We start from the raw sequence: 27,308 nt of genomic DNA on the forward strand, positions 1-27,308 counted from the left end.
GAAAAATATTCTCTTCCTTTATATCCTTACTCTATAAGCTTTTTCCTATTTTAAAAATTTTTAATGTTTTACTTTTTAACTTTTTTTTAAGAATGAATACACATACGCATATTAACCTAGGCTTGTACAGGGTCAGGATCATCAGTATCACTCTCTTCTGCCTCCACATCTTGTCCCACTAGAAGGTCTTCAGGGGCAGTCACAGTCATGGAGCTGTCATCTTTTGTGATAACAGTGCCTTCTAATCTGTCTAAAGCTGTTTTACAGTTAACTTTTAAAAAATAAGTAGAAGGAATATACTGTAGAATAAAAATTATAATAAATAACATAAACCAGTAACAGCAGTTTATTATCATTATCCAGTATTGTGTTCTGTACATAATTTTATGTGCTAGACTTTAATACCACTGGCAGCACAAATAGGTTTGTTTATACCAGCATCACCACAAACATGTGAGTAATGTATTGTGCTACAACATTAAAACAGCTATGATGTTACTATAGGAATTTTTCAGCTTCATTATAATTTTATGGGACCAGCATCATATATGTGGTCCATTGTTGACCAAAATGTATTTATGTGGCACATGATTGTACTTTTGCTACCCTTATTTAAACTTAGTCTGATTGCTAGCCTTGGAGTGTGAAGAATTCATACCCTGTGGTGCTAGTGTAAAATCAAATATAATCTACCTCTTTAGCTTTTCTGTTATGTAATTGGAATGAAAAAATAGTGCTTTTTTTTTTTTTCATTTTTGAGATTGAGTTACCATGGAGGGAAAGAACATGTGTGTTTTACCACTAGAACGCATTCTTTGTGTTATCTCTTCGATTTTCAGCATTTTATGTTTCCAGTTTATAAACTTTGCCTCCAGTTTGATGAAGAAAATTTAGCTATTAGAAAGTATTTAAAATCTCAAAAGTATGATATTTTAAAATGTTAGCAGGTTTAAAGATAACTTAGTTTTTCAACTCTTACCCAAAATTATACTTGTATACTATAATTTGTGTTGAATTACTTGGTATTATTTATCATCCTAGTAAGATCTATTTTATATAATTTGATTCACTTTTTATATTGAATTATGTTAATTGTTTTTGTAATACACCTTTCATATTTCTTCAAAGAAAACTAGTGTTGGGTTATTGCTAATTTTGCTTCGTGGTTTGGTTATTTACATATAAAAATTATATTGTTTTAAAAATTGCAAAGTGATCGTTTATTGACAAATCAGCAAGAATTAATGTTGAAATGCAAGTTTTTTCCCCTATCCTTAACTAAGTGTGTAGATATCTTTGTTTTGTTTCTTTAATAGATAGCAAACAATAAAGATGCATTGAGGAAGACATGGAACCCTAAGTTTACATTGAGAAGTCACTTTGATGGCATCCGAGCCCTTGCTTTCCATCCCATTGAGCCTGTTTTGATAACAGCATCAGAGGATCACACATTAAAAATGTGGAATTTACAGAAAACAGCCCCAGCCAAAAAGTGAGAATATTCTACTTTAACATTATTTGAATATTTTAAGTAACATTTTCAGCAGAAAACTACATATTTTATGATTTCTATTAAATTTCCCAAACATTTCTTCTAGTTCTTTCTTCGATGTCATGTAATTTATTGTGTTTTTCCATTTATACAACCTAATGCTAGGTTAGAAAACTGATGCTTAGGAAGATATGGTATTATCTGTTGGTTTCACCAGGGTTTGTGAATACTGATTACAGTCTTTATACGTAACAGTATTTTTAAATGGCTGCTATATTTGGGGAGCCCCTTATCTATACTGAAGGTTTGGACTGTTCTTGTAAACAGGTATATGCATCTTTAAAATAATCAAATCTCCACCTCCACCTTGCCCCATTGTTTACTAGATTTAGACTTATGGGATGGAGCAGAGAAAAGCCTCACTGGGATGGGTGGAGGGTCTTGGTCTTGTCTTTTGGCCTTGAGACTTTAGGTACTTTCCATATCCACCAATATTTCTAGACTCAGAGGCTAACATAACTGCTAGTGCTCACCTTGGCCCTTTAGTTCCTGTCTAAGCATGGATAGACATGAGTTAGTATAAACCCTTTAAAAGTCACAAAGCTAAATCTGGTTCTACTTGCTTGGGTCCTTATCGGAGCTCCACTCCTTTGGGTCACATGTCAAAAACAAAAACAAAAACAAAACCAGCATCTGCCAGCAAAGACCCTTTTGCAGTATTAGGCACTTTGTTATTATAAGAGTCATCACTGAACATCAAATAGAGGAGGTTACAAAAATTTTGCTACCAATGGAGGAAATCTATTGCCTGGCTTAAGAGAGGTCAGTGTCATTCATGCTGTGTCATACATAGGGTAGATGAAATACTTGATTTATCAGTCTGCTTCAGATAGCTCAACCAGATATTGCTAAAACCAGATGGACTTTCACATAGATTAGGTGTTTTCAGAAGAGAAAAATAGTTTACTGGTTATACATTGTGAGATAACATGTCTATGCATAACTGCAATACAGTGTAGAAAACGGTAAGTACGTGACTTTAAATCCAGTTTCCATCAAAGTCATAGCCAGTATTAGGGTATAGTGTACCTATAATAATGGTGTTCTGAGTAATGAATAAATTGATAATTTGGACAGTCTCTTCAGTATGAAGGATAGACATATTATCCTTATTGGAAAGGCGAGGAAATAAAAGTACCATTTGCTGATATCCTACTATGTGCATGATTGTGTCCTGGGGTGTTTTTTAAATTGTAGAATCCTATTTAATCCTGTGATTATTTGGTGTTATTCCCATTTTTTTGTTTTGTTTTAAACAGAGTAATCTGAAGTTCTGAAAGATTAAATAATTTGCTTAAAGTTAGCCAATTAGTGACAGAACTGGAAATTGAGTTCAGAAATTTATCTCTTCAAAGCTCATGCTTTTTCTCTTGAATGAAGCTGTCTTTCCCTTTAGTCAAATAGATTATGACAAGGCTAAAAATACTGTAACATGATATTATTACTAAACAAGAATCTTGTTTCTTGATGCCATGAAAGTATAATTGGTGTTAAGTAAGCTTTCTTACGTATCCTGTAGTTGAGAATGGTATATTCCCATAATGTTTGTATTTTTAAAGGCAATTTTATGACATATGTTTAATTATACTGTTTACTGACACTTAGAATGGTAAAGTCATCTCTCTCTGATTTAGGAGCACTTCTCTTGATGTAGAACCTATCTATACATTCAGAGCCCATAAGTAAGTATATGCTTTTTCTTTATTTTAAACCGATATCTTTGTAAAATAGACTGGTTAGGATATTTTATTTTCTTTCACTTACTAGGTATTCTTTGTATTTAGGAGTGTTTTTTTAATGTAAAAGAATTTGGCAGATAATATAATGCTAAAACCAAGTTCATCATTGCCAAATAGGGATTTGTGCTTAAATTAGATTTTATTTACATGATGTTTAAGTGAGGTACATATTTATATCTTTAAACTAGAGCCAACTAGGTTTAAATATTAGAAATTCCAACTTTTTTTCCTCATATAATCTGGATTAAAATATTCAAATGCCGGCTTTGGTAGTAGATACCCTACAATTGGAAAGATACAGAGATTAGCAAGGCCTCAGTACAAGGATGACACAGATTCACGAAGGGTTCCATATTTCTCTTTTTCTTTTCTTTTTTTTTTGAGATGGGGTCTCGCTCTGTTGCCCAGGCTGGATGCAGTGGCATGATCCAGTGGAGACAAGGTTTTACACTGTTGGCCAGGGTGGTCTTGAACTCCTGGGCTTGAACTCTTGACCTCAAGTGATCCGCCCACCTCAGCCTCCCAAAGTGGTAGGATTACAAGTGCCTGGCGGAAGGGTTTCATATTTTTCTAAACATGGAAACAAAAGAATATTACCAGCCACCACAAAAACACAATTAGTTACTTAGACCATTGACACTTTATAGCAACTACACAATCAAGTGTGTGTAATAACCAGCTAACAACATGATCACAGGATCAAATGGGCACATATCAGTGTTAACCTTGAATGTAAAAGGGCTAAATGCCCCAATTAAAAGGCATATAGTGGCAAGTTGCATTAAAGAAGCAAGACCCAACTGTATTCTATCTTTAAGCGACCCACCTCACATGCAGTAACACCCATAGGCTCAAAGAAAAGGGATGAAGAACAATCAGCCAAGCAAATGGAAAACAGAAAAAAGCAGGAGTTGCTACTCTAATTTCAGACAAAACAGACCTTAAACCAACAAAGATCAGTAAAGACAAAGAAGGGCATTACATGACAATAAAGGATTCAATTCAAGAAAATTCTTAACTATCTTACATATATATTTACCCAACATAGGAGCACCCAGATTAATAAATTCTTAGAGACTGTCAAAAAGATTTATATAACTTTACAATAATAGTGGGAGACTTTAACACCCCACTGATGTATTAGATCATCAAGGCAGAAAACTAAAATATTCGGGACCTGAACTTGATGCTTGACCAAATGGACCTAACATATATCTACAGAACTCTCCACTGCAAAACAACAGAATATACAGTCTTCTCTTTTGTACATGGCACATATTCTAAAATCAACCACTCTCCTGACCATTAAACACTTCTCGGCAAATTGAGAAAAACTGAAATCATGCCAACCACACTCTCAGATCAAACACAATAAAAATAAAAGTCAGTGGCTGGGTGCAGGGGCTCATGCTTGTAATCCCAGCACTTTTGAGAAGCTGAGGCGGGCAGATTGCATGAGCTCAGAAGTTCTGGACCAGCCTGGGCAACATGGCAGAACCCCATCTCTACAAAAATCAGCCACTAGTGGTGACGTGTTCCTGTAGTCTCAGCTCCTTAGGGGGCTGAGGTGGGAGGATGAATTGAGCCCGGGAGGTGGAGTTTGCAGTGAGTTGAGGTCATGCCACTGCACACCAGCCTGGGAAACAGAGCGAGCGATACCCTGTCTCAAATAAATAAATAATAGAAATCAATACCAAGATTGCTCAAAACCATACAGTTACACGGAAATTAACCAGCTCCTGAATGACTTATTGGTAAATAATGAAATTAAGGCAAAAATCAAGAAATTCTTTGAAACTAATGAAACCAAAGCTACAACATACCAGAATCTCTGGGAAATTCTGTGTTGAGAGGGAAATTTATGGTGCTAAACACCCACATCAAAAAATTAGATCTCGGCCAGTGCAGTGGCTCACACCTGTAATTCCAGCACTTTGGGAGGTTGAGGCGGGCGGATCACAAGGTCAGGAGTTTGAGACCAGCCTGGCCAACATGATGAAACCCCATCTCTACTAAAAATACAAAAACTAGCTGAGCGCGGTGGCGTTCACCTGTAATCCCAGCTACTCAGGAGGCTGAGGCAGGAGAATTGCTTGAACCCAGGAGGCAGAGGTTGCAGTGAGCCGATATGCCACCACTGCACTCCAACCTGGGCGACAGAGTGAGACTCCATCTCAAAAAAAAGTTAGATCTCAAATTAACAACTTAACATCACACACAAGAGAAAAATCAACCCCAAAGCTAGCAGAAGACAAGAAATAACCAAACTCAGAGCTGAACTGAATGAAATTGAGACACACAAAAAACGTATAAAAGATCATTGAAACCAGAAGTTGGTTCTTCGAAAGAATAAGATAGGTAGACCACTAGCTAAACTAATAAAGAAAAAAAGAGAAGATCCAAATAAACACAACCAGAAATGATAAATGTAATATTACCACCAACCCCACAGAAATACAAAAACCAACCAGAAACTATCATGAACACCTCTGTGCACACAAACTAGAAAACGTAGAAGAAATGGATAAATTCCTGGAAACAACATCCCAAGACTAAACCAGGAAGAAATTCTAATTGTGAACAGACCAATAATGAGTTCTGAAATTGAATCAGTAATAAAAAGCTTACCAACAAGAAAAAGCCCAATTTGAGATGGATTCACAATTGAATTCTACCTAGCGCATAAAGAAGAACTGGCGCCATTCCTACTAAAACTATTCTAGAAAATTGAGAAGGAGGGGCCGGGTGCAGTGGCTCACGCCTGTAATCCCAGCACTTTGGGAGGCCAAGGTGGGTAGATCACCTGAGATCAGGAGTTCGAGACCAGCCTGGCCAACATGGTGAAACCCCATCTCTGCTAAAAATACAAAAAAATTAGCTGGGCGTGGTGGCAGGTGCCTGTAATCCCAGCTACTCGGGAGGCTGAGGCAGGAGAATCACTTGAAACTGGGAGGCAGAGGTTGCAGTAAGCTGAGATCGCACCCATTGCATTCCAGCCTGGGGGACAAGAGTGATGAAACTGCAATTCAAAAATAAATAAATAAATAAATAAAAATAAAGAGGAAGAGGGACTTTTCCCTAACTCATTCTATGAGGCCAGCATCATCCTGATACCAAAACCTGGCAGAGATACAACAGAAAGGAAAACTTCAGGCCAATATCCTTGATGAACATAGATGCAAAAATCTTCAACCAACTACTAGTAGAGAAAATCCAACAGCACATCAAAAAGCTAATCCACCACAATCAGGCAGGCTTTATCCCTGGGTTGCAAGGTTAGTTCAGTATACACAAATCAATAAATGTGGTTCATCACATGAACAGAACTGAAAACAAAAATCACATGATCATCTCAACAGATGCAGAAAAGGCTTTCGATAAAATTCGGCATCACTTCATTTTAAAAACCCTGAACAAACTAGGCATTGAAGGAACATACCCCAAAATATTAAGAGCCATCTATGACAAGCTCACAGCCTGCAAAATCATACTGAACTGCAAAATCTGGAAGCATTTCTCTTGAGAACTGGAACAAGACAAGGATGCCTACTCTCACCACTCCTATTCAATATAGTACTGGAAGTCCTAGCCAGAGCAGTCAGGCAAGGAAAAGAAAAGGCATTCAAATAGGAAGAAAGGCAGTCAAACTGTCTTTGTTTGCAGACAATATAATTTTATACCTAAAAAATGCTATAGTCTCTGCCCAAAAGCTCCCAGATCTGATAAAACAACTTCAGCAAATTTCTGGATATAAAATCAATGTATGAAAATCAGTACCATTTATACACACCAATAATGCCCAAGCTGAGTACCAAATCAAGAATGCAGTCTCATTTACAGTAGCCACAAAAAAGATAAAATAACTAGGAATATAGCTAACCGTGGAGGTGAAAGATCTCTACACTGATCTTTACAAAACAAAAAATCTCTACAAAACACTGCTCAAAGAAATCAGAGATGACACAAAGAAATGGAAAAACATTCCATGCTCATGGATAGAAAGAATCTATTGTTAAAATGGCCGTACTTCCCAAAGCAATTTACAAATTCAATGCTATTCCTATCAAACTACCAATGACATTCTAACAGAATTAGAAAAAATGTTTAAAATTCATATGGAAACCCAAAGAGCCAAGGCAATCCTAAGCAAAAAGAACAAAGCTGGAGGCATCACATTACCTGACTTCAAACTATGCTACAGGGCTATAGTAACCAAAACAGCATGGTACTGGTACAAAAACAGAAGCATAGACCAATGAAACAGAATAGAGAGCCCAGAAATAAAGCTGCACACTTATAACCGTCTAATCTTCGACAAAGTTGACAAAAGCAATGGGGAAAGGACTCCCTATTCAATAAATGATGCTGGGATAAATGGCTAGCCATATGCAGAAGATTGAAACTGGACCCCTTCCTTATACCATATATAAAAATCAATTCAGATGGATTAAAGACTTAAATGCAAAACCTAAAACTAAAAAAAGTTGAAGAAAACCTAGGGAATACCATTCTAGACATATGCCCTGACAAAGATTTCATGATGAAGACACCAAAAGCAATTGCAACAGTGACCAAAAAAAAAAAAAAAGATGACAAATGGGACCTAATTTAACTGAAGAGCTTCTGCACACATTAGAAACTATCAACAGAGTAAATAGACAACCCACAGAATGAGAGAAAATATTTGCAAACTATGAATCTGACAAAGGACCAATATCCAGAATCTATAAGGAACCTAAACAAATTAATAAGCTAAAAACAGGCCAGGTGTGGTGGCTCACGCTTATAATCCCAGCACTTTGGGAGGCCCAGGTGGGCGGATCATGAGGTCAGGAGATCGAGACCACGGTGAAACCCCGTCTCTACTAAAAATACAAAAAATTAGACGGGCGTGGTGGCGGGCGCCTGTAGTCCCAGCTACTCGGAGAGGCTGAGGCAGGAGAACGGCGTGAACCCAGGAGGCAGAGCTTGCAGTGAGCCAAGATCGCACCACTGCACTCCAGCCTGGGTGACAGAGCGAGACTCTATCTCAAAAAAAAATAAAAAATAAAAACAACCCCATTAAAAAGTGGGCAAAGGACGTGAACAGATAGTTTCCAAAAGAAGACATACATGCAGCCAACAGACATGAAAAATGCTCATCATCACTTATTACAGAAATGTAAATCAAAAATTAACAAGCAAAAAACAACCCCATTAAAAAGTGGGCAAAGAACATGAACAGATAGTTTCCAGAAGAAGACATACATGTGGCCAACAGACAGGAAAAAATGCTCAGCAACACTTATTATTACAGAAATGCAAATCAAGACCACAATGAGATGCCATGTCACACCAGGCAGAATGGCTGTTATTAAAAGGTCAAAAGATAACAGATGCTGGCAAGGCTGTGGAGAAAAAGGAACACTTAAATGCTGCTGGTAGGAGTGTAAATTAGTTCAGCCACTGTGGAAAGCAGTTTGGTGATTTCTGAGAGAAGTTTGAACTACCAGTCAACCTAGCATTATTAGGTATATACCCAAAGGAATATAAATCATTCTGCTATAAAGACACATGCATGTGTGTTAATCATAGCGCATAGTAGCAAAGACATGGAATCACCCTAAATGCCCATCAGCGGTAAACTGGATAAAGGAAATGTGGTACATATACACCGTGGAATACTATGCACCCATAAAAAATGAGATCCTGTCCTTTGCAGGAAAATCATGGAACTGAAGACCATCTTAAGCAAACTAATGCAGGAACAGAAAACCAAATACTGCATGTTCTCACTTATAAGTGAGAACTAAACATTGAGTATACATGGACACAAGAAGGGAACAATAGACACTAGGGCCAACTTGACTGTGGAGGGTGGGAAGAGGGTGAGGATTGAAAAACCACCCATTGCGTACTATGCTTTTTTCCTGAGTGAGGGAATAATATGTACAGCAAACCGCCAAGGCGTGCAATTTATCTATAGTACCAACCTGCACATGTAACCTTGAAACTAAAAGTTAAAAAGTTTTGTGAGAAGTGTGTGTGTGTGTGTGTGTGCGTGTGTGTGTGTGCACGCGCGATGATACATTGCATTTTTTTTTTCTGTTTCTGTTTAAGGAATGTGCCTTTTCTCTTGATTTAGCACAGAGATTGGCATACTTTTTATATAAAGAGTCACATAATATCTGACTTAGGCTGTTAGACTTTTTGAAATATTTTAGGATTTGCTAGTCATATAATTTCTGTTGCATATTCTTGTTTTTTGTTTTGTTTTGTTTTATAACCCTTTAAAAATGTAAAGACCATTCTTAGCTTGAGGACTGTACAGAAACAGACCAGTGGTTGGATTTGACCTGCAGACCATAATTTACCAACCTCTTAAACCAGAGGAAGAAAAATGAACAGTGCTTTGATAGTACCTGTGTTTTCATTTTTTATAAAAAGCAGAAAAATAGCCATTTGGGTAATTAAACATTCTTATTTTTAACAAGTCATATTATCAGGTTGGTTTTTGAGAATAGCAGTTGATTTATTTTTTTTAATCTCCCAGAGGTCCAGTGCTTTGTGTGGTAATGAGCAGCAATGGTGAGCAGTGTTACAGTGGTGGTACTGATGGACTGATCCAGGGCTGGAATACCACTAATCCCAACATCGACCCCTATGATTCTTATGGTAGGTGATTTCCCAAAGATCTGAAGGAATAAAATTGGTTTTTTAAGCACATTTTTTCATAGAATATAAAAGGAAGAGATAAAGAGATTTTTGAAAATAAATAGGTAAAGAGAACCACATCTTTATTTTGTTAAAAAGGACTTCTGTATTTAGGAATTAACTTGATATACAATGCTAAAAGAAGAAAAGAAAAAAACATTCTTGAAAATACAGTTCCCACTTCTCTAAAGTCTTATTGATTGGAAATACAGGCTTGATTGACAGTTGTTTTCTTATTTTAGGCATCTGTAGAGTTCTTGATACATTATTACTAATCTGTAATAATATTTCATCACTATTCTTGTCAAACAGCTTTTAAGGAAAATGAATGTTGGTGCCATCCCCTTGGTCAATTATTGGAGGGCTGTAGAAGCTAATAATTTTTAAAGCCCATGACACCAAAATATGTAAAAGGTCTCAGAAGTTAAGAAGTACCCTTTAGTTTTGGGAACAATACCATACATCATAAATCATATTACAATCTATCAATGGATATGACCATAGATTCATTTGTAAAAACTATTTAGGAATTGGGTATTTTGGTTTTCTGTTAAGTTCTAGAGTAGTTTGAAGTATCACATTTGTCATAAAAGCATGTTAATTTCATCATCATTTTAGATTAATTTTACCACCAAACCAGAGTAAGGATAAGAAATTCAATAAACAAAAATTTTTCCCAGCATTTATTTAATAAGCATTAATATGTTGTGAAAGGTAACCCCACTCTCCCCTAATTCTCTTATAAGTTATCTGTTCCATGTCTTTCCTTACATCCTTTACCTCTCTGCCAGAAGATCAACTGTCCCTCATTCTGTCCTAGGCCAGTCCTTCCCATTTTGACTTTATTCATTTTAGTTTCTTTTGTGACTGTACTCAAATCTCTCTCTCTCTCTTTGCGACTGCATGCTAATCTCTTGCTCTTCTGCTCTTGTTCTCTTGCATCTTAATTAAGCCTTACCCTCCTTGCTCCCTTTCCATCCCCTCAGCAAATAAGTAAATTCGGGTATCTTCCATTCTGGTCAAGGAGAAGCCTTTTCTTGACCTTGTTTCCGTCTCTGCCTTCTGTTTAGTCCCTCTCTTTTCCTCATCATCTGTTTCTTTGATGGTATTGTCTAGAAAACACAATTACCAGTTACTAATTTCATGTTTTTTCTCTGTACTTCATCCGTCTACATTCTGGCTTCTGGCTACAACACTTACATGTAACAAGATTGTCAGTAACTAATTGCCTGATCCAAGAATATTTTTAGTCTTTTATTTTACTGGATGTATTGGCTGTATCTGAGATTGTTAACAACTCCATCCTTTTTGAAATCTGTCCATTCTATTGGCTTTTTGACCCTTTGTGACAATTTCTGTTCCCTGTCCTTCATAAACTGCTTTTATTTTTCTTGCCTTAAATATTGACATTTATAAAGACCCAGACCCTAACTTTTTGCAGTGTACAAACATTCCTTGAGAGACTGAATCTACATCTGTACTTTTACGTATAGTTGACTCATACATCTTTAAGCTTCAGATTGACTACAGGAATTTCAGGATGACTGTTTGATTGTCTGTAAATCCTAGCATTTTCTGTGTTTCTTCTCTCGTATATTCTTTTTTAGTTGGTGGCACTATGAGAATCACCCAAACTAGAAACCTAAGAATTACTTCAGATTCCCTGTTCTGTCACACTGTCCCCACTTACTAATTACCTAGTTTTTTGGTAATGACTCCCTAAATATTTCTTGAGTTTACTTTTTCTGCTCTGGCCCTCTCACTGCTTCCCCTGGCCTTAGGTCTTTGTCACTCTTTTTGTCTGCTGAAACAATCCCTTGCCTTTGTCTTGATTCTATCCAATCTGTCTTCTGTACTACTACCAAGCTTACCTTATTAAATACATACTTGATCCTCCTGCCCCTGGAGACAGATTCCTTGTTGCTTTCAGGATAATTTCCAAGTTCCTTAATACGTAGTAGAAAGCACACCATAAACTAGATGCCCTCATCCCATCTACTTCCTATTTCAAAGTCCACACTCCAGTAATACTGAATTGCTTATACATTTACTTGCATATCATGCTGTTTCTTTTTTCATGTGGTTTTGTAGGTGCTGCCTCCTTGTCAATCATGTTCTCCCCCTCTTCTTCAACTGGCTAACATCTGTAAATTCTAGGTTTCACTCTCCAAGTTTTCACTCATTCCAGTTACTCTCTGTGCTAACTGATGTCTGTCACAATTATTGTACTTTCAACATTGTCTGTTGAGGACTGGGATAGAATTGGGTATTAATCATATATTTGGCTCCATCATTGAGCATAGTGCCTGACACACAGTGTGTCTTCAATATTTTATGGTATGTGTGACAGAGGATATAAGACATAACACCACTGACATTTCCACACTTAACATTTGTGAGTCATCTTGAAAGTACCACTTCATAGAATCATTGTGAAGATTAATAAGGTTTCCAATTTGACTTTTATCATGAGACTGTGCTTAACCTCCCCACTTCCCTCCCTCTTCCCCTGCATACGCTATCACCGCATCTCAGTTACTGCTGTTTGAGAATTTGGGGATTCCTGTAGATGTCACTTCCTGTCCATTATGAATGCCATATTTTCAGGAAAAACTGCCATCCATCATATAGTAAGATAAGTGAACAGAAGGAAGTATAGCCAAAGTGCTAAGGGACTTCAGAGAGGGAGAGGACCTCTCTGTTCACTTCCTCAGGGAATATGAGTTGTGGTTTCTCCAAAGATGAATTAAATTCAAATGATTTTTTATCAACATGCTTTAAAAATATTTAGACAAATGGAAGGACAAAAGGAAGGGGGAGGAAATACTCAGTTTTTTTAAGGGGAAAAAATACGTGCTTTTAAATTTTAATTTAAAAATTTTAAACTTTATATTTGTATATTTACAAGCTTGTTTTGATTTACTGTAGCCTGTCAGAAGAATAATAGAAACCAAGAATCATATTTTATACTGTTATCAGGTGCTATTGTTTATATATTTTACTTTCTCTGAAATCTAAGTACCTTTGTGGTTTTTTTCCTCCTGATTTTGCATTTTTACTGTTTTGTATAGATCCTTCTGTTTTACGAGGCCCTCTGCTAGGCCACACGGATGCAGTCTGGGGTTTGGCTTATAGTGCAGCACATCAGCGTTTGTTGTCCTGTTCAGCAGATGGCACTCTGCGTTTATGGAATACAACTGAGGTTGCTCCAGCACTAAGTGTATTTAATGATACTAAAGGTACATACTTTAAAAAATTATTTTGCTGAATCCTCTATAAAACGGTTTATTCTGAAAATAAGCAAGCAGATAAATGATTCCCTGAACTCTTTAAATTTAATTTGAAAGTTTTTGAAGCCACGAAAGTGTATTTGTTTGAATTTCCAACCTATATATAATTTTGTTTTGTTTCGTTTTTGTTTTTGTTTTTGTTTTTGTTTTTTGAGACAGAGTATCACTCTGTTGCCCAGGCTGGAGTGCAGTGGCGCAATCTCGGCTCACCGCAACCTCCATCTCCCAGTTTCAAGCGATTCTCCTGCCTCAGCCTCCAGCACTCACCACCATGCTCAGCTAATTTTTGTAGTTTTTTTAGTAGAGACAGTGTTTTGCTTTGTTGGCCAGGCTGGTCTGGAACTCCTGACCTCAAGTGATTCACCTGCCTCAGCCTCCCGAAGTGCTGGCATGAGCCACTGCACCCGGCCTATAATTTTTAAAAGCATAGTTTTTGGTGAAAGAACACACAGATTTTAGATTTTAAAAAATTAAGATATAATTTATATGTAGTGAAAAACAGATATTAAGGATACATTTCAGTGAGTCTGATAGATGAGTACACCCATGTAACTCATACATCAATCAAGACATAGAGTCCAGGTGTGGTGGCTCACACCTGTAATCCTAGCACTTTGGGAGGCTGAGGCAGGAGGATCACGAGAGGCCAGGAATTTGGGACCAGCTGGGCAACATAGTGAGGCCCTGTCTCTACATTTTCTTTAAAAAAAAAAAAAAAAAAAAAAAAGTCTATATTTGCCCATTCTCATACCACTATAAAGAAATACCTGAGACTGGGTAATTTGTTTAAAAAAAAAAAAGGTTTAATTGGTTGACGGTTCTGTACAGGAAGCATAGCAACTTTTCTTTGGCTTCTGGGGAGGCCTCAAGCAATTTACAATCATGGTGGAAGTCAAAGGTACAGGAGGCATGTTTTACATGGCCGGAGCAGGAGGAAGAAGGGGGTGGGACCTACTTTTAAACAACCAAATCTTGTGAGAACTCTATCACGAGAATAGCACCAAAGGGGAAAATCCACCCCATGATCCAGTCACCTCCCGCCAGGCCGTATCTCCAACATTGGGGATTACGTTTGGCAGGAGACTTGAGTGGGGACACAGATCCAAACCGTATGAAAGATAGAACATTTCCTTTATCTCCCCAAAGTTCCTTCGTGTCTTTCCAAGTCAATTCCCTCCTCTCCTTATTCCCAGCCAGAGGTACCCACTGTTGTGGTTTCTTTCATCATAGATTAGTTTTATCTACTCAAACGTCATGTAAATGGAATAGTACAGTATGTGTTTTTTGTATCTTGCTTTTATTCTTCATTATAATGTTTTTGAAATTCATTTGTGTTATATCAATTATTTCTTTCATTTTTATTTGGTAGTATTTCATTAAGCCATAATTTGTCTATTCATTTATATCTTGATGGATATTTGGGTCGTCTCTAGTTTTTTGCTATTTTGAACAAGGCTGCTATGAACATTCATATATTTTCATTATAGGTGTGTAGAGACTTAGAATTGCTGGGCTTTCAGGTGGATGTTTATTTTACTTTATGTGAAGTCACTAAAAATTTTTCAAAAAAATTTTGTGGTTGTACCATTTTACACCTTTGACAGCAGTGTATGAGCATTCCAGTTGCTCTGCATCCTTACAAACATACAGTATTGTCAGTCTGTTTAGCCATTCTGGTGGATGTGTAGTAGTATTTCATCATAGTTTATTTGCATTTCTTTGATGGCTAATTTTGATGAGCATTTCTTTTGTTTGCTTATTGGTTATTTGTGTATCTTCTTCTGCAGTATACACATTTTTGAACTGTTAGCTTGCTGTAGTTAGATTTTGAGCCAAATGAAAAAAATCAGATTATTATATTCACTTTATATGTTTCCTTCTATTTTTATGTTTATAAATAAGCTCTAAGTTTTCATGTATTCTAGATGGTAAATAAAAATACCCTCTGTATTCTTGAGCTATTATAACTTCTTTCCAGGCTTTGATGAGTTGTCTTCATATAGTATTTGCATGACTCTAACGATAAATAATAATTTTAAATTTTACTTTTTAATTTCTCTATTTTTGATGAGCTAACATTCCTAATAAGAGATGGGTTTTTTAAAATGAAGAATTCCCACTATGTCACTCTAAGCTTGAGGTTGGGCGGAAGCAGCAAAATTTGTAATTCATACATGTTTTCCATTTGCTTTCTGAATAAAGGCTTGCATTCCATGAATATATCAGTTGAGTAACAGGTAGAAGATCTGCTAAGCAGGTAAGGGAAATAAATAGACTAGGGCTAAAAGTTACAAAGAAATAATCTCCAATGAATAGTTATGAGCTAATTCTTATTCTAATGGTAAGCCTTGTTTACTTCTTAAGGAAACCATGCCATTTTTTGTTTTGCTCTATTTTAAGCACATTGTCAAGTAGATGGTTTAATTGCCATTCTATTTCAATATGTTCTCTTTCAGAACTGGGAATCCCTGCCTCTGTGGATCTAGTGAGCAGTGACCCGAGCCATATGGTAGCATCATTCAGCAAGGGATATACAAGCATTTTTAACATGGAAACACAACAACGCATTCTCACTTTAGAATCCAATGTAGATACAAGTATGCATACCAATTTTAAATTGTCTGTGCTTATTTTTTTAACTTAATCAAAATTACGACTACTAGAGTCAGCTGTGAAAAATATTTGTCATTATAAAGCTTTCTGTCTCTTAACTCTCAGAACACAGTTACTTAGAAGGTTGTAATTATTTACCTTTTAAGAATTTGGGTTAAGTTTATGTACATTTATAACTATACTGTTTGAAATAGCATTTGAGCTGTTATGGGTCAAGTTTTATTTTATACTAAATGATTAATTTTCAATTCTATTTGAAGAAAGCTGTATTTATTCTGAATAGGAGATTCTATTTTTCATTTCTCGTAATTTCATATTTTAAATCAACTTAATTTTATATTAATAGTATGATTTGGTACAGCTCAATACAGATCATGTTGTGGCACTCAGAATTCCAAACCTGAAGCTTCTTATTGGATGCAGGAAGTCAGGAAATAAATGCTTTTTCAGGTTATGAAGAAGATATTACAGACTCTTTTTTGGTTTTTGGCTTTCTTAACCATTGCTTTCTGTCCTTAGCCATAATCTAGACAATCACAGTTTAGGTTGCAGTTGATGAAGAATACGACATACATATACTGTTGTTTTAATCTGAGAACTAGCTTTAAAAGTGATGATATGTTGTGTGTGTGCACATGCATGTGTGAACATGTACATGCATATGTGTACATATGTTCTTGTGGTGTTCTTACTCTCTGTCTCTCTCTCTCTCAAAAAGTTTCTTTATTCCATTGTGGTTTTCATCATTTTCCCTTCCTAACCTGTTGTTCATTGTTTTCTTCTGATATGCTGAGACTTGTTTGGGGAAGTAAGCATGAATAGAACTTTGAGCTACTTGGATGTAAACGAGAGAGACAGGAAAATAAATTAAACTCAGATGATAGAATTGGAAAAGGAGAATTTTTTTCAGCAAGAAATTACAGGTTTTAGACTCTCAATAAATTTAAAATCATGTTTAAGTATATGACTCAAAGCTACAGTAGCAAAATAAAAACTAATATGAAATTAGAATGGATGAGAACATTTTTGTAATTACCTTCAGAGATTATTTGGCCAATTTGTGAACATCCTGAGTGGAAATAGTGCTTTTTAATGACTGCAGGTTAATAAGATGTCAAGTCTGGTAGATAAGATGGATAAAGAGAACTAGGCGAGTGAGTCCACATTTTCCCCCAAGAGATGTGACTCTAAATTAATAGGACTTTTTACTTGACACTGGAAACATTTTGAGAAAACTTCCAAGAATGTTTTTAACAAAGGCAACATTACTGGAATAAATGATCATTATTTTGAGTTGTAATATGTCCTGACATTTTCTAAATTATGTTTTTTACTTTTAAAGTTGTATAAAGCAAACTTAAATTAGTCTCTTATTATGTTTTACTGTGAACTACCCCTTGTTATTTATAATTGATTGTGTTGTTCTGTTTTGGAATTTAGCATATTTTTTTAAAAAAATGAAAGGACCAAACAAGCTTCAAGGAGAAAGTGAGTTTTATATAGAGTTTAAAGTGCTGAAGGATGTTTGTTAGAAAAGGAATAAATTACCCTTCTTCTCATTGATGTCAATGGCGATTTGACTGTGGTAAAGTCAAAGGTAGTTGAAGCAGATACGTCACAAGCTAGGTATGAGTAGTGTTCTTTGCATTCTGCTGACTTCTCTGATTTATCATCAAGTGGAGAAGCTTCCTTAAAAGTGTTACCAAATAAGAACTTTCTTTTGCCTGTTTCCATGATTTGATTTCCATCATATTTATTTTCTAGCTCTCAAAGCAATTGAGGCTATTCTCTGAAACGTCTCTCTCAGAATATGTGGGATATTTCACTTAAAGTATTTCTTTTTTTGTTGTTACTGTTATTCTCTTGCTGGACTTTACAACGGGTGTTGCTCAATGGAGTATTATCTGTGGAGGAAATAATGCGTAGTCTGAATTTTATAAATAAACATCTCTTTGTTTAGGATCTAAACCAGGTGTAACTGACTAAGAACTTATTCCACATGGTCAAGTGAGTTTTTGTTTTATTTTTTTTTTTTTTGAGACAGAGTCTCGCTCTGTTGCCCAGGCTGGAGTGCAGTGGTGCGATCTCAGCTCACTGCAACCTCCACCTCCTGGGCTCGAGCGATTCTCCTGTCTCAGCCTCCCAAGTAGCTGGGACCACAGGCTTGTGCCACCGTATCTGGTTCATTTTTGTATTTTGCGTAGAGACAGAGTTTCACCATGTTGGCCAGGCTGGTCTCGAACTCCTGACCTCAAGTGATCCGCCTGCCTCGGCCTTCTAAAGTGCTGCGATTACAGGTGTGAGCCACCGTGCCCAGCCACATTTTATATTTAAATAACAGGCTGGGTAATTACCTGCCACTAGCATTGGGAAAAGGCTGTCTTCAGTTTTTAAGATGTTATATTTCTAGGAGCCACATGAAAATCCTGTAAGATTAGACTATTTTTAGCTGTATTTTCTATTATGTGAATATAAACTTGTAATACCTATTCTAGGGTTCAAAAAAATTTTTTAACTCTATTTTGAAATAATTTTAAACTTGCAGAAAAGGTACAAAAATAGTACGGGAACTTCTGGCTACCCTTCACACATATTTAGCAGTTTTTAACATTTTGTCACATTTGCTTTTTCACTCTATATATGTGTATAATTTTTAATTCTGAACCATATGAGAGACGTCATGCTCCTATTCCCCTAGATCCTTTAGCGTGTAATTCTAAGAACAAGGACATTCTCTGATGTAGTGTATTACAATGATCAAAATCAGGAAACTTAACATTGACACAATACTATTATCTGAATTACTATTTATATTCAAATTTTGAGAGTTGTTCCAGTAATATATTTTACAAGGACATCCCTTCCTCTCCCTGGACCATAATTTAATTTTTAAAACTTTGACATACCTTCAATTAGTGTTTTCTTTATGTCAGTTTTTCTTTTCTCTTAAAAAAAGCTTAACAGAAATCACTGAGGTTTTAAATTACTGATTTCTTTTTAATAAAAGCCTTTCAGGCAGAATGCGTGATCCTTTAGGAACCAATTTTGACAGTTGTGTGATCTGCATGAACCGTCAGGTTGGGAGAGAGTCAGAAGTTAGAATAGGTACTGATTTTGTCACCTGATTGTGGAGGAGTCACAACTTTTTCTGAACCTTGATGTGTTCACTGTAATATAGGCTTAATGATATGTGCTTGCCTGTCTCATTGTGTGTATAATTGAAGTTTCTTTGGAACTTACTAACACAAAAAATACAGTTAGGATGCTGACTTTTAGGATTCCAAACCTGGTTCTGTCAAATGACCATTTCTATTATGATAAGGAAGAGTGATAAAGGGATTTAAGGATTAAGAAGCCCTCTTTGTCATATATATCTTTAAATGATAATGATGTGATACAGAACTTTGTATGCAAAAAGAGCTGAGATTTAAATTTGAGAATTATCTCCATGTTAAGTGATGATAGAACTTACTTAAAGTAGCAAAATCTCACAGAACATTGTAGAATGAACAACGTTAGTGGCTCTAGACTAAGCCTTAGATGGCATCCACATATAGCAGGAAATTGTAATTTATAAATATTTCCAGATTTATCAGGCAATTCTCTTTCCTAACATTGAAATTTTGAAAACAATCACAGAATAAATGAACTAAAGACAAATAATGCAAGTCACATTATTACTTTTTCTTTTTCTTTTTTCTTTTCTTTTTTTGAAATGGAGTCTCGCTCTGACACCTAGGCTGGAATGCAGTGGCACGATCTCGGCTCACTGCAACTTCCATCTCCCGGGTTCAAGTGATTTTCCTGCCTCAGCCTCCTGAGTAGCTGGAACTACAGGCACGCACCACCACACTCGGCTAATTTTTGTATTTTTAATAGAGATAGGGTTTCACCATGTTGGCCAGGATGATCTCGATCTCCTGACCTCGTGATCCACCCGCCTTGGCCTCCCAACGTGCTGGGATTACAGGTGTGAGCCACCGCGGCCGGCCTACTTTTTCAGTCTCTTAGGTAGATAATTCATTTCTCCTTTGTGTGAAAAATATCTTTGACTAAGTTGTGTTGCTTTTTAATTTTTTCTTTTTAGCAGCCAACTCTTCCTGCCAAATAAATAGAGTCATCAGTCATCCTACTCTTCCGATCAGCATCACTGCTCATGAAGACAGGCACATCAAATTCTATGATAACAATACAGGTAAGAATTTATTAAGAATTGATTTTTATTAAAGCAAAAAAAAAAAAATCCCTACCACAGGTAGGCTAATTTTGGTGTCTTTTGGTGGTTTCGTAGTCAGGGAATAGGCACTGAACCCCAAATACTCTCCCGTTTCAGTTTCTCTTCACTCTATCCAAATCTGCTAAGACTAGTCTTTATTATACAATACAGAATCATTTTGGTTTATTTAATAGTGAGCAGATGCTATATGTAGGCTTTAGAGCCAAGGTTATCACTAGGGACACCAGGAAAAGTTCACTCAAATACAAATAAAAATGATCTGTTGCTGTGATCTATTGTAGTATTATATATTGGGGAAAAGTAGAAACATGGGAAATAGAGGCATATGGTCATTATATTTTGTTTAAAGTTGTTGAATATTCAATAATTCCATTACCAAATAGCCTTTTTTAGTGTTGCAGATGGAAAACCTCCAGGTCATTGTATTCATTTTTCCATAGACTAATCTTTTCTGTATTATAAAACTGACTAGTTGGTCCTCATTGATTTGAATTGTGCATGGAGATTTGCCCAAGTTTTATTTTATTACATTTCACCAGTATAAAGGAAATTTAGGAAGCACTGTGCTGGGAGGAAAGCACCCTATATTAGCTGCCATATTTACCTAAGTATCTGCCTTGTTAATATGTTGACTTTTGCTGACTTTGTTTAGCTGCTGGTGATGAATCATTTAATATTTAAAATTTTTTTCTGTATGTTGTATCCACCAAAATTGTGGCCATGTTTTCTTTCTGTCCCTTTTTCCTTGCCTCATTGTTTTCTCTCTGTGAATTTGAATTCTGTGTTTCCACAACTCATAATTTGCCAGTAGCTAAAGAATGCAAAGGAGGTGATTAATAATGTCTAAGTTCTAATTAACCAACGTGGCTTAAGGGTTGTGTGTAGAAATTACTGACTTCTATATTGTGGCTTAAAAGACAAAAGTGTAATCTAAAATTTGAGGGTTTTTTGGTTTTCCATATCATTGCCATGACTAGAGGCAAGAGGGAGACATGTTGTTTTAGGTGATGGAAAAAGCTATTAATACAGTAAGCACACAGAGAGGGATGACTGGAGGAAACAGCATGACATGGTAGCTGGCAAATATTGAAGATGAGGAAAGGCATTAATAAGGAGTAACAATCTCTTTTTCCAAAGGCAAACTGATCCACTCGATGGTAGCCCACCTAGAAGCTGTTACAAGTTTAGCAGTTGATCCCAATGGCCTTTACTTGATGTCTGGCAGTAAGTACCTCAACTATGGATTATTTATTTGTCCTTACCATTTTCATGTTAATGTAATTTTTCCTTTTAATTTTTTTTTTGGATATAGGTCATGACTGTTCAATACGTTTATGGAATCTAGAAAGTAAGACGTGTATCCAAGAATTCACAGCTCATCGAAAAAAGTTTGAAGAATCGATTCATGATGTAGCTTTCCACCCATCCAAATGCTATATAGCCAGTGCTGGAGCTGACGCACTGGCTAAAGTCTTTGTATGACGCAATGCATCATCTTCACCTTCTAGCTGTTTATAAGTAATCAGCTGCACAAAAGAGATACAGAAGACGAGGGCCAGAATCATCTCGTCCTGCCCTTTTGTTCTGCTGAAGGAGCACAGAGAACATTTGTTGAAGTATAGTTTTGCAATTCATATACTGTTTTCTAAAACTAAGGTTTGTTCAGGTTGCTGCAAGCTCAGCTGAATCTGTGAGCCTGAGGTCTGTTTCAAATTTCCCCCCAATAGGCGCCTTTATTTCTGAGGTTGTTCTAATTCGCTAGGCAGGCCTGAGCGAATACAAGTTTAGCTTGTCCCTGTTGAGTAAGTAGGGCATGCTACAATGGATAATTTAAAAGCTTGATAGCTGGGACTGAATAGAAGAAAACGGGAAACTTAGACCAAGTTCTCCCCTGAGAAATCTTGTTAAACACATTAAGTAGTCAAAATAGTAATCTTTATCATATCTGCCATATTAACCCCTTTGTGTATAATGACCAGGCAGTGTTAAACTCAGTTTTTAATTTGACTCTCCTTTCAGCTGTTCACATAAAGCACCTGGCAAAGCATTTTACCTGTTAGAGGGAGAAAAATGCAATAATATGTTAAATATATTATTATTCAGAAATGCTAAACAAATAGTTTGCAAGCAGATTTCTATATTGTATTACAGTTTTGAAAATAGATTTGGTATCATTCTAAAGTTTAGCTATCAAGCACTCACCATTGTGAAGAATAGTTGATGGACTCTGCTTTTACTAACAGATTTAACTTATTCAGGTTTGAAATTCTGTTTATTTTTAAGGGTAAACAGGGCATATCTCTTTAATAATTTCTATTTTAAAATTCACTTTATTCATGTGACATTTATAGTACCAGAGTGATTATTTCATACCAATGAAATCTTACTTTTCAGTGACTGAAAAGATAGAATTTATTTGCTAATAATCATTTATCAACACCCACCTAATCATGCTTCAGATGATCTGTGCTCTTTCTTCTTTGTCACGTTCAAGTTATCTGACATCTACCAAGAACAGTTCATAATTATTAATAGTCCAAAGAGTATGGTTAACTTCACGCAGCTGCTTTTGCAGAAGCACTAATAAAAACAAATATTTTGTACCCTAGAAGTCCTCTATTAATCCCTGTAAGAATCTCCTGGAAACCTGGATGAAAGAGTTTAATGCCAAATATTGGCTAAAAAGTTCTGTCTTTCTCTCTCCCTATTCCTCCCCCATTGTTTCATTGAGATATACATGTTTTAATGGGCAGTGTATCAGTATTGTTTCTGGGGAAATCCACACCTTAAAAGGCTAGGCTTCCCCAGCCCAACTTACCTGTGACCCACCTACATGTGGTCAGCTTTTGGGATTCTGAGGACCCCGCTATCTAGACCTAGTCTCCTGTCATACAGACATTATTTCTATAGTGGTTTATGTCTCTCTTACTCTTTGTCCCAGATGACAGAGACCAATCTAGAAATTGGAAATAAATTACTAACGTCCAACTTTCCACCAAAAAATATATAAATAGGCTCTTAGATTTTAAAAATATTAAATCTATAGATATTTTAACCAATTAAAACAATTTCTACATATTCCATTCCCCACATTTTCCATCGTCATAACAATGATGCTTCTCATGACACGTACATCTACTCCTTGAAAAAGTATTCTGGTGGTGGTGTGGCTAATGATTGACAAATATTTCTGTAAAATTTCTGCCTGTTTGCCTCTAGAATTCTGCATTATACAGGCAAATTTTCTTTAAAGACCTGTGCTAAATTTGCCTGATTTTCATACAGATATGCTGTAGTAATACAGCTACCTTTTCATTTCATCTTTGTGCTTTGGTTAACAAGCAGGCTCAAGAGACTGCTTTGTGTAATTAAATGAATTGACCTAAACATGAGCTATCAGGTGAATACTTAATATTTCCATGCAGATACAGAATTCCATATTGCGTTCAGTAAATTTCTTTTGGTTCTTCACAGTGAAGAAAGAATGTTTCTAACCTAACATTTGTAGAAGGATACTGGAAAATTCCTTCCAGGAAGGAAGGAAGGAAGATGCCATTACTTGGTGTATTTATGATGGATGACCACAAAGCTATTGTTCTACCAGTTATTGTTTTAATTACCTTCTAAGATCTTCAGTTACTGCTTTATTAACGTCACTGAAATTCTAAAAACCAGGACATTCTTCCCCCGTTCATTTTATGCTTCATGGTTGAAATTTTTCTGTCAGTGAGTGGAAAATAACCATGAGATACATAGACTGTAGCGCAAATGGAACTGTTGAAAGTTCCTTAGAAAGCCAGTGCTGTGGCATTGGAGACTACGGAGAGAGTCTTCTCTACCAGCACTGCATGATCTCAGCCTAGAAATGAGCCAAAGCTGTCTTCCAACCAGAGTAGCATATACATGTGTCTGACTTTTCCCCTAGCCTGTTGAACATTCAATGAAAATTCACAGAATGAACAAATTCAATGTTTAAACAGCCATTGAAATGCTTTCATAGTGCTTCATTTGTAAATGTTTTGTTTGAAATGTATTGGAATAGTATGAAAATTAGCGGGAGGTTTGGATCCCTGCCTTATTTTCATATGCTGTGGATACATCTCTGGGAGCTTGCAGCACCCTTCTCAAAACTCAACTGTCATATGGAGCTCATTTGCTACTCAAACCATAGACAGATTATTTAACAAAAGTAATACAATGACCTTAAGTATTTTTCTATTGAACAAGTTTAACAACTTTTGCCATTAAACAAATACTTAGTTATGCAAAGTATTTCGCTTTTATAATCATTTTAGTTATGACTAAAAGGGGGGAAATTGAGCTGCATAACTGATGATGAACTTTGTGAGAAATTTTTTTTTAAATCTGACTTTCATTCCTTCAGTATTCTTGCTATAAATTTCTTTTGGAGATAATGATGAAGATTTATTTGAAAATGTCTAAAATGTATGTATATTTTATAAATATATATTATATATATTGTAAGAATATATATAATATATAAACTATATATATATATATATATATATAAACCATAGGTGCATTTTACTGTTTTGTATTTTCATTTTTGGAGGTAGTATACACAGCAGATAATGATGAGTATGATGAGTGTTGTGCTGTTTGCTTTTGCAGTATAATATATAGTTCTAAGTGTTTAAATTACTGTATATACAATATTCATTATAGGCTAGCATGCTTGTTTTAAAGACTGTCATTCTAGTGTATTAAAATCTGAATGTAAGAAAACCTGGCTATTCAAATGTGAATTGAAAAATATTTTATTCTCAGTACTGAACTATTTCCATTGAACATTCAGACTTTTTAACAAAAACAAATATCATCAAGAAGGCAATAGCTAGAAAATGAGAGGTGCCTTTAAAAAAAAAAAAATGCAGCCTTACAGTGAGGATGAAGATTGAGTTTGGGGAGGGGGTGGGAGGGGGGGCACAGAGAGAGAGAGAGAGTTAGTGTGTGTGTGTGCATGCATGTGTGTGTGTGTGTGTGTGTTTACCAATCTGTGAAGGTCCTGATTTGTGACCATCAATGTCTTTTTAATGTATCTGCTCAACTTCTAGGACTTCAGGGGACATTTCATGCGCTTTGTGCTCTTCTGAGCACCATATATACTTTCCAAGAATTTTGAATGTGAATTCCTAGAAATTTCAGTAGAGAAAACAATAGCTATTCTTTAATTATAGTAAAGTTCAGGTAGAAGGAGAAATTATTTGTTCACCAAAATTATGGGATCTCATTAATGTTGGCTAAGTAAATGTAATTTTTTAAAGGCTCACTTTTTAATACTTCATATATTTCCCTCTTACAAAACAGCATGTCATGAAGTTCTTATGTGGTAAAGATTCAACTAGTAAATATTTTTAGGTTAAATACCTGAACTAGTTAAAATTCCACCTAAGAATAGTCTTAAAATATTTAAATAGCATCTCTCATATCTACCTCTTTGTCATTGCTGCCATTTTAACTGAAGCAAATCTTTATGACATCTGAAATGATGGTTGGATGCAATTAAAAAAAAATCTATGTTGGTGCTTTTCTCAGGCTTTGTCATTTAAGTTATATTGTATTAAGATGTCACAAATCAGACTGAAAGGCTTAGAATTAATTTTGTTTTTCTTTGAAAGAATTGCTTAAAATTAACCATCAATGTTTTTAGTGAGTGGAGATAATGAGTCTTTGGTTGGTGTATGTCTGTGTAATGTTTTCAACCAATAGCCAAATAATTATTGAACTTACATGAAAAAGAGTTCTAAGTATAATTTTATTTAGATTACTTTATTCTTTGAAAGTGACTACAAGACTATTAAGTACATAATCATTCATTTTATTTACTCAGAAGTTGCCTCTCCATTACTGTTAACTTGTTTAGTAATTTATATAATTGCAGTACTTTTAAGTGTTGGACACTGGGATTCAGGTTGTACAAAGTAGTAGCTGACAAAAAATATGTATATTTTTGTGAAATGTATCAAGCCCTAAAGTTCATTTTAGAGAAAGGCCCAGAAAAACATATCTGTGTTTAAAAACAAAGGACAGGTCATTCGTCAATTTGAATCATTTTTACTTTTGCCACTACAAACTTTTTAATTGGCAATATCCATCATCCAACTGGATATTCATGTCAGTGTAAGGGATGCCAGGTTGACAAAGTATTTAACAGATCCTTTCAGTTTTTGTTTTGTTTTTTTAATTCTAAAAAAAACAAATGTTAGGCCAAACAGATCCCTAGATCCCACTCATTGATTCTGGCGGTATTCCTAAAGTGGTGCTTAGGGGGTCAGAATTTTCTGGATCTTTGCTAATCCAAGCTTTAGATTTAATTTAACCAGGACCACATGCTTGTCATCTCTCTGATGCAAATTTTCAAAATCATTTTAATTTAGATTCTAATGTCTGCCTGGGTTTTTAACAGGCTGTGAACCAGTGAGTGCCTTGTTAATGTAGAATGATTTTTTCCCCCCTGGGTGGGTGTTAGTTAGCTCCTCTCTGAAAATGTCTCAGAGAATGGTATTTTAATTGACTTGTAGAGAGCTGCTAAATTTGTTATTATCAGCAATCAGAAAGTCTTTGGTCTACCACACATCTCCCTCCCTACTATCTCTTCATTGTTTGGCTGAAGTTTGCCTCTTGTGAGAAAACAATACAACTCCCCTTCTCCACACGCTTTTTTTCCAGCCCAGATTAATAGGTATCCCCTACCCTCATCCCAACTCTATGATCTAATACCTGTTTTTAGGAGGAACCACTTCTTTTTAATATTGAAATCTGCTGGTTACTTTATGTTTTCTCAAGTTCAGTTGACTAGAGCTGACCACAGGGTGTCATCAATTCAGATTCCTAAATAACCCTTTCTCTCCACACCCAGTCCTCCAGCTGGTGAGCCCTGGGCCAGATTGTTTGATCTTCAGGTATTTTAAATTTTAGTTACATCAATTAATGTAAATTAATCCAAATGCTAATTTTTGTGGTGCAAGAAGTTTCTTATGTAAATTCAGGGTATGGATAAGCTAATTAAGATATCCATCTTTGGTGGCTCTAAGTGTATTATTTGTTTTTAAATAAAGTGTACAAATATAGATAACATGCTATAGGTGTCTCATGAATTGGAATATTTGTCAGATTTGGGATCTAGCTGTGGCTTTACAGTAATCAGTTAAATTAACATAGTC

At 35.7% G+C, this 27,308-nt stretch overlaps 1 protein-coding gene and 1 pseudogene across 2 annotated transcripts in view; both read left to right on the top strand.

Moving 5' to 3' along the window:
• STRN (striatin) overlaps positions 1-27,227 on the top strand; it is a 122,629-nt gene extending 95,402 nt beyond the window's left edge. For both annotated transcript variants that reach the window (XM_063594629.1, XM_034952935.3), the window contains 8 exons: positions 1,317-1,492; positions 3,187-3,234; positions 9,824-9,945; positions 13,056-13,223; positions 15,731-15,871; positions 19,975-20,082; positions 21,262-21,348; positions 21,437-27,227. In XM_063594629.1, coding sequence (XP_063450699.1) covers positions 1,317-1,492; positions 3,187-3,234; positions 9,824-9,945; positions 13,056-13,223; positions 15,731-15,871; positions 19,975-20,082; positions 21,262-21,348; positions 21,437-21,606 — 1,020 coding nt within the window. In that variant the 3' untranslated portion in view covers positions 21,607-27,227. The remainder of the gene's footprint in view (positions 1-1,316; positions 1,493-3,186; positions 3,235-9,823; positions 9,946-13,055; positions 13,224-15,730; positions 15,872-19,974; positions 20,083-21,261; positions 21,349-21,436) is intronic.
• Positions 3,553-3,650, top strand: LOC112438946 (U6 spliceosomal RNA; annotated as a pseudogene).
• Positions 27,228-27,308: the final 81 nt, after the last annotated feature.

The sequence above is a fragment of the Pan paniscus genome, chromosome 12, assembly GCF_029289425.2.
Source record: "Pan paniscus chromosome 12, NHGRI_mPanPan1-v2.0_pri, whole genome shotgun sequence".
In the NCBI taxonomy this organism is placed as follows: Eukaryota; Metazoa; Chordata; class Mammalia; order Primates; family Hominidae; genus Pan; species Pan paniscus.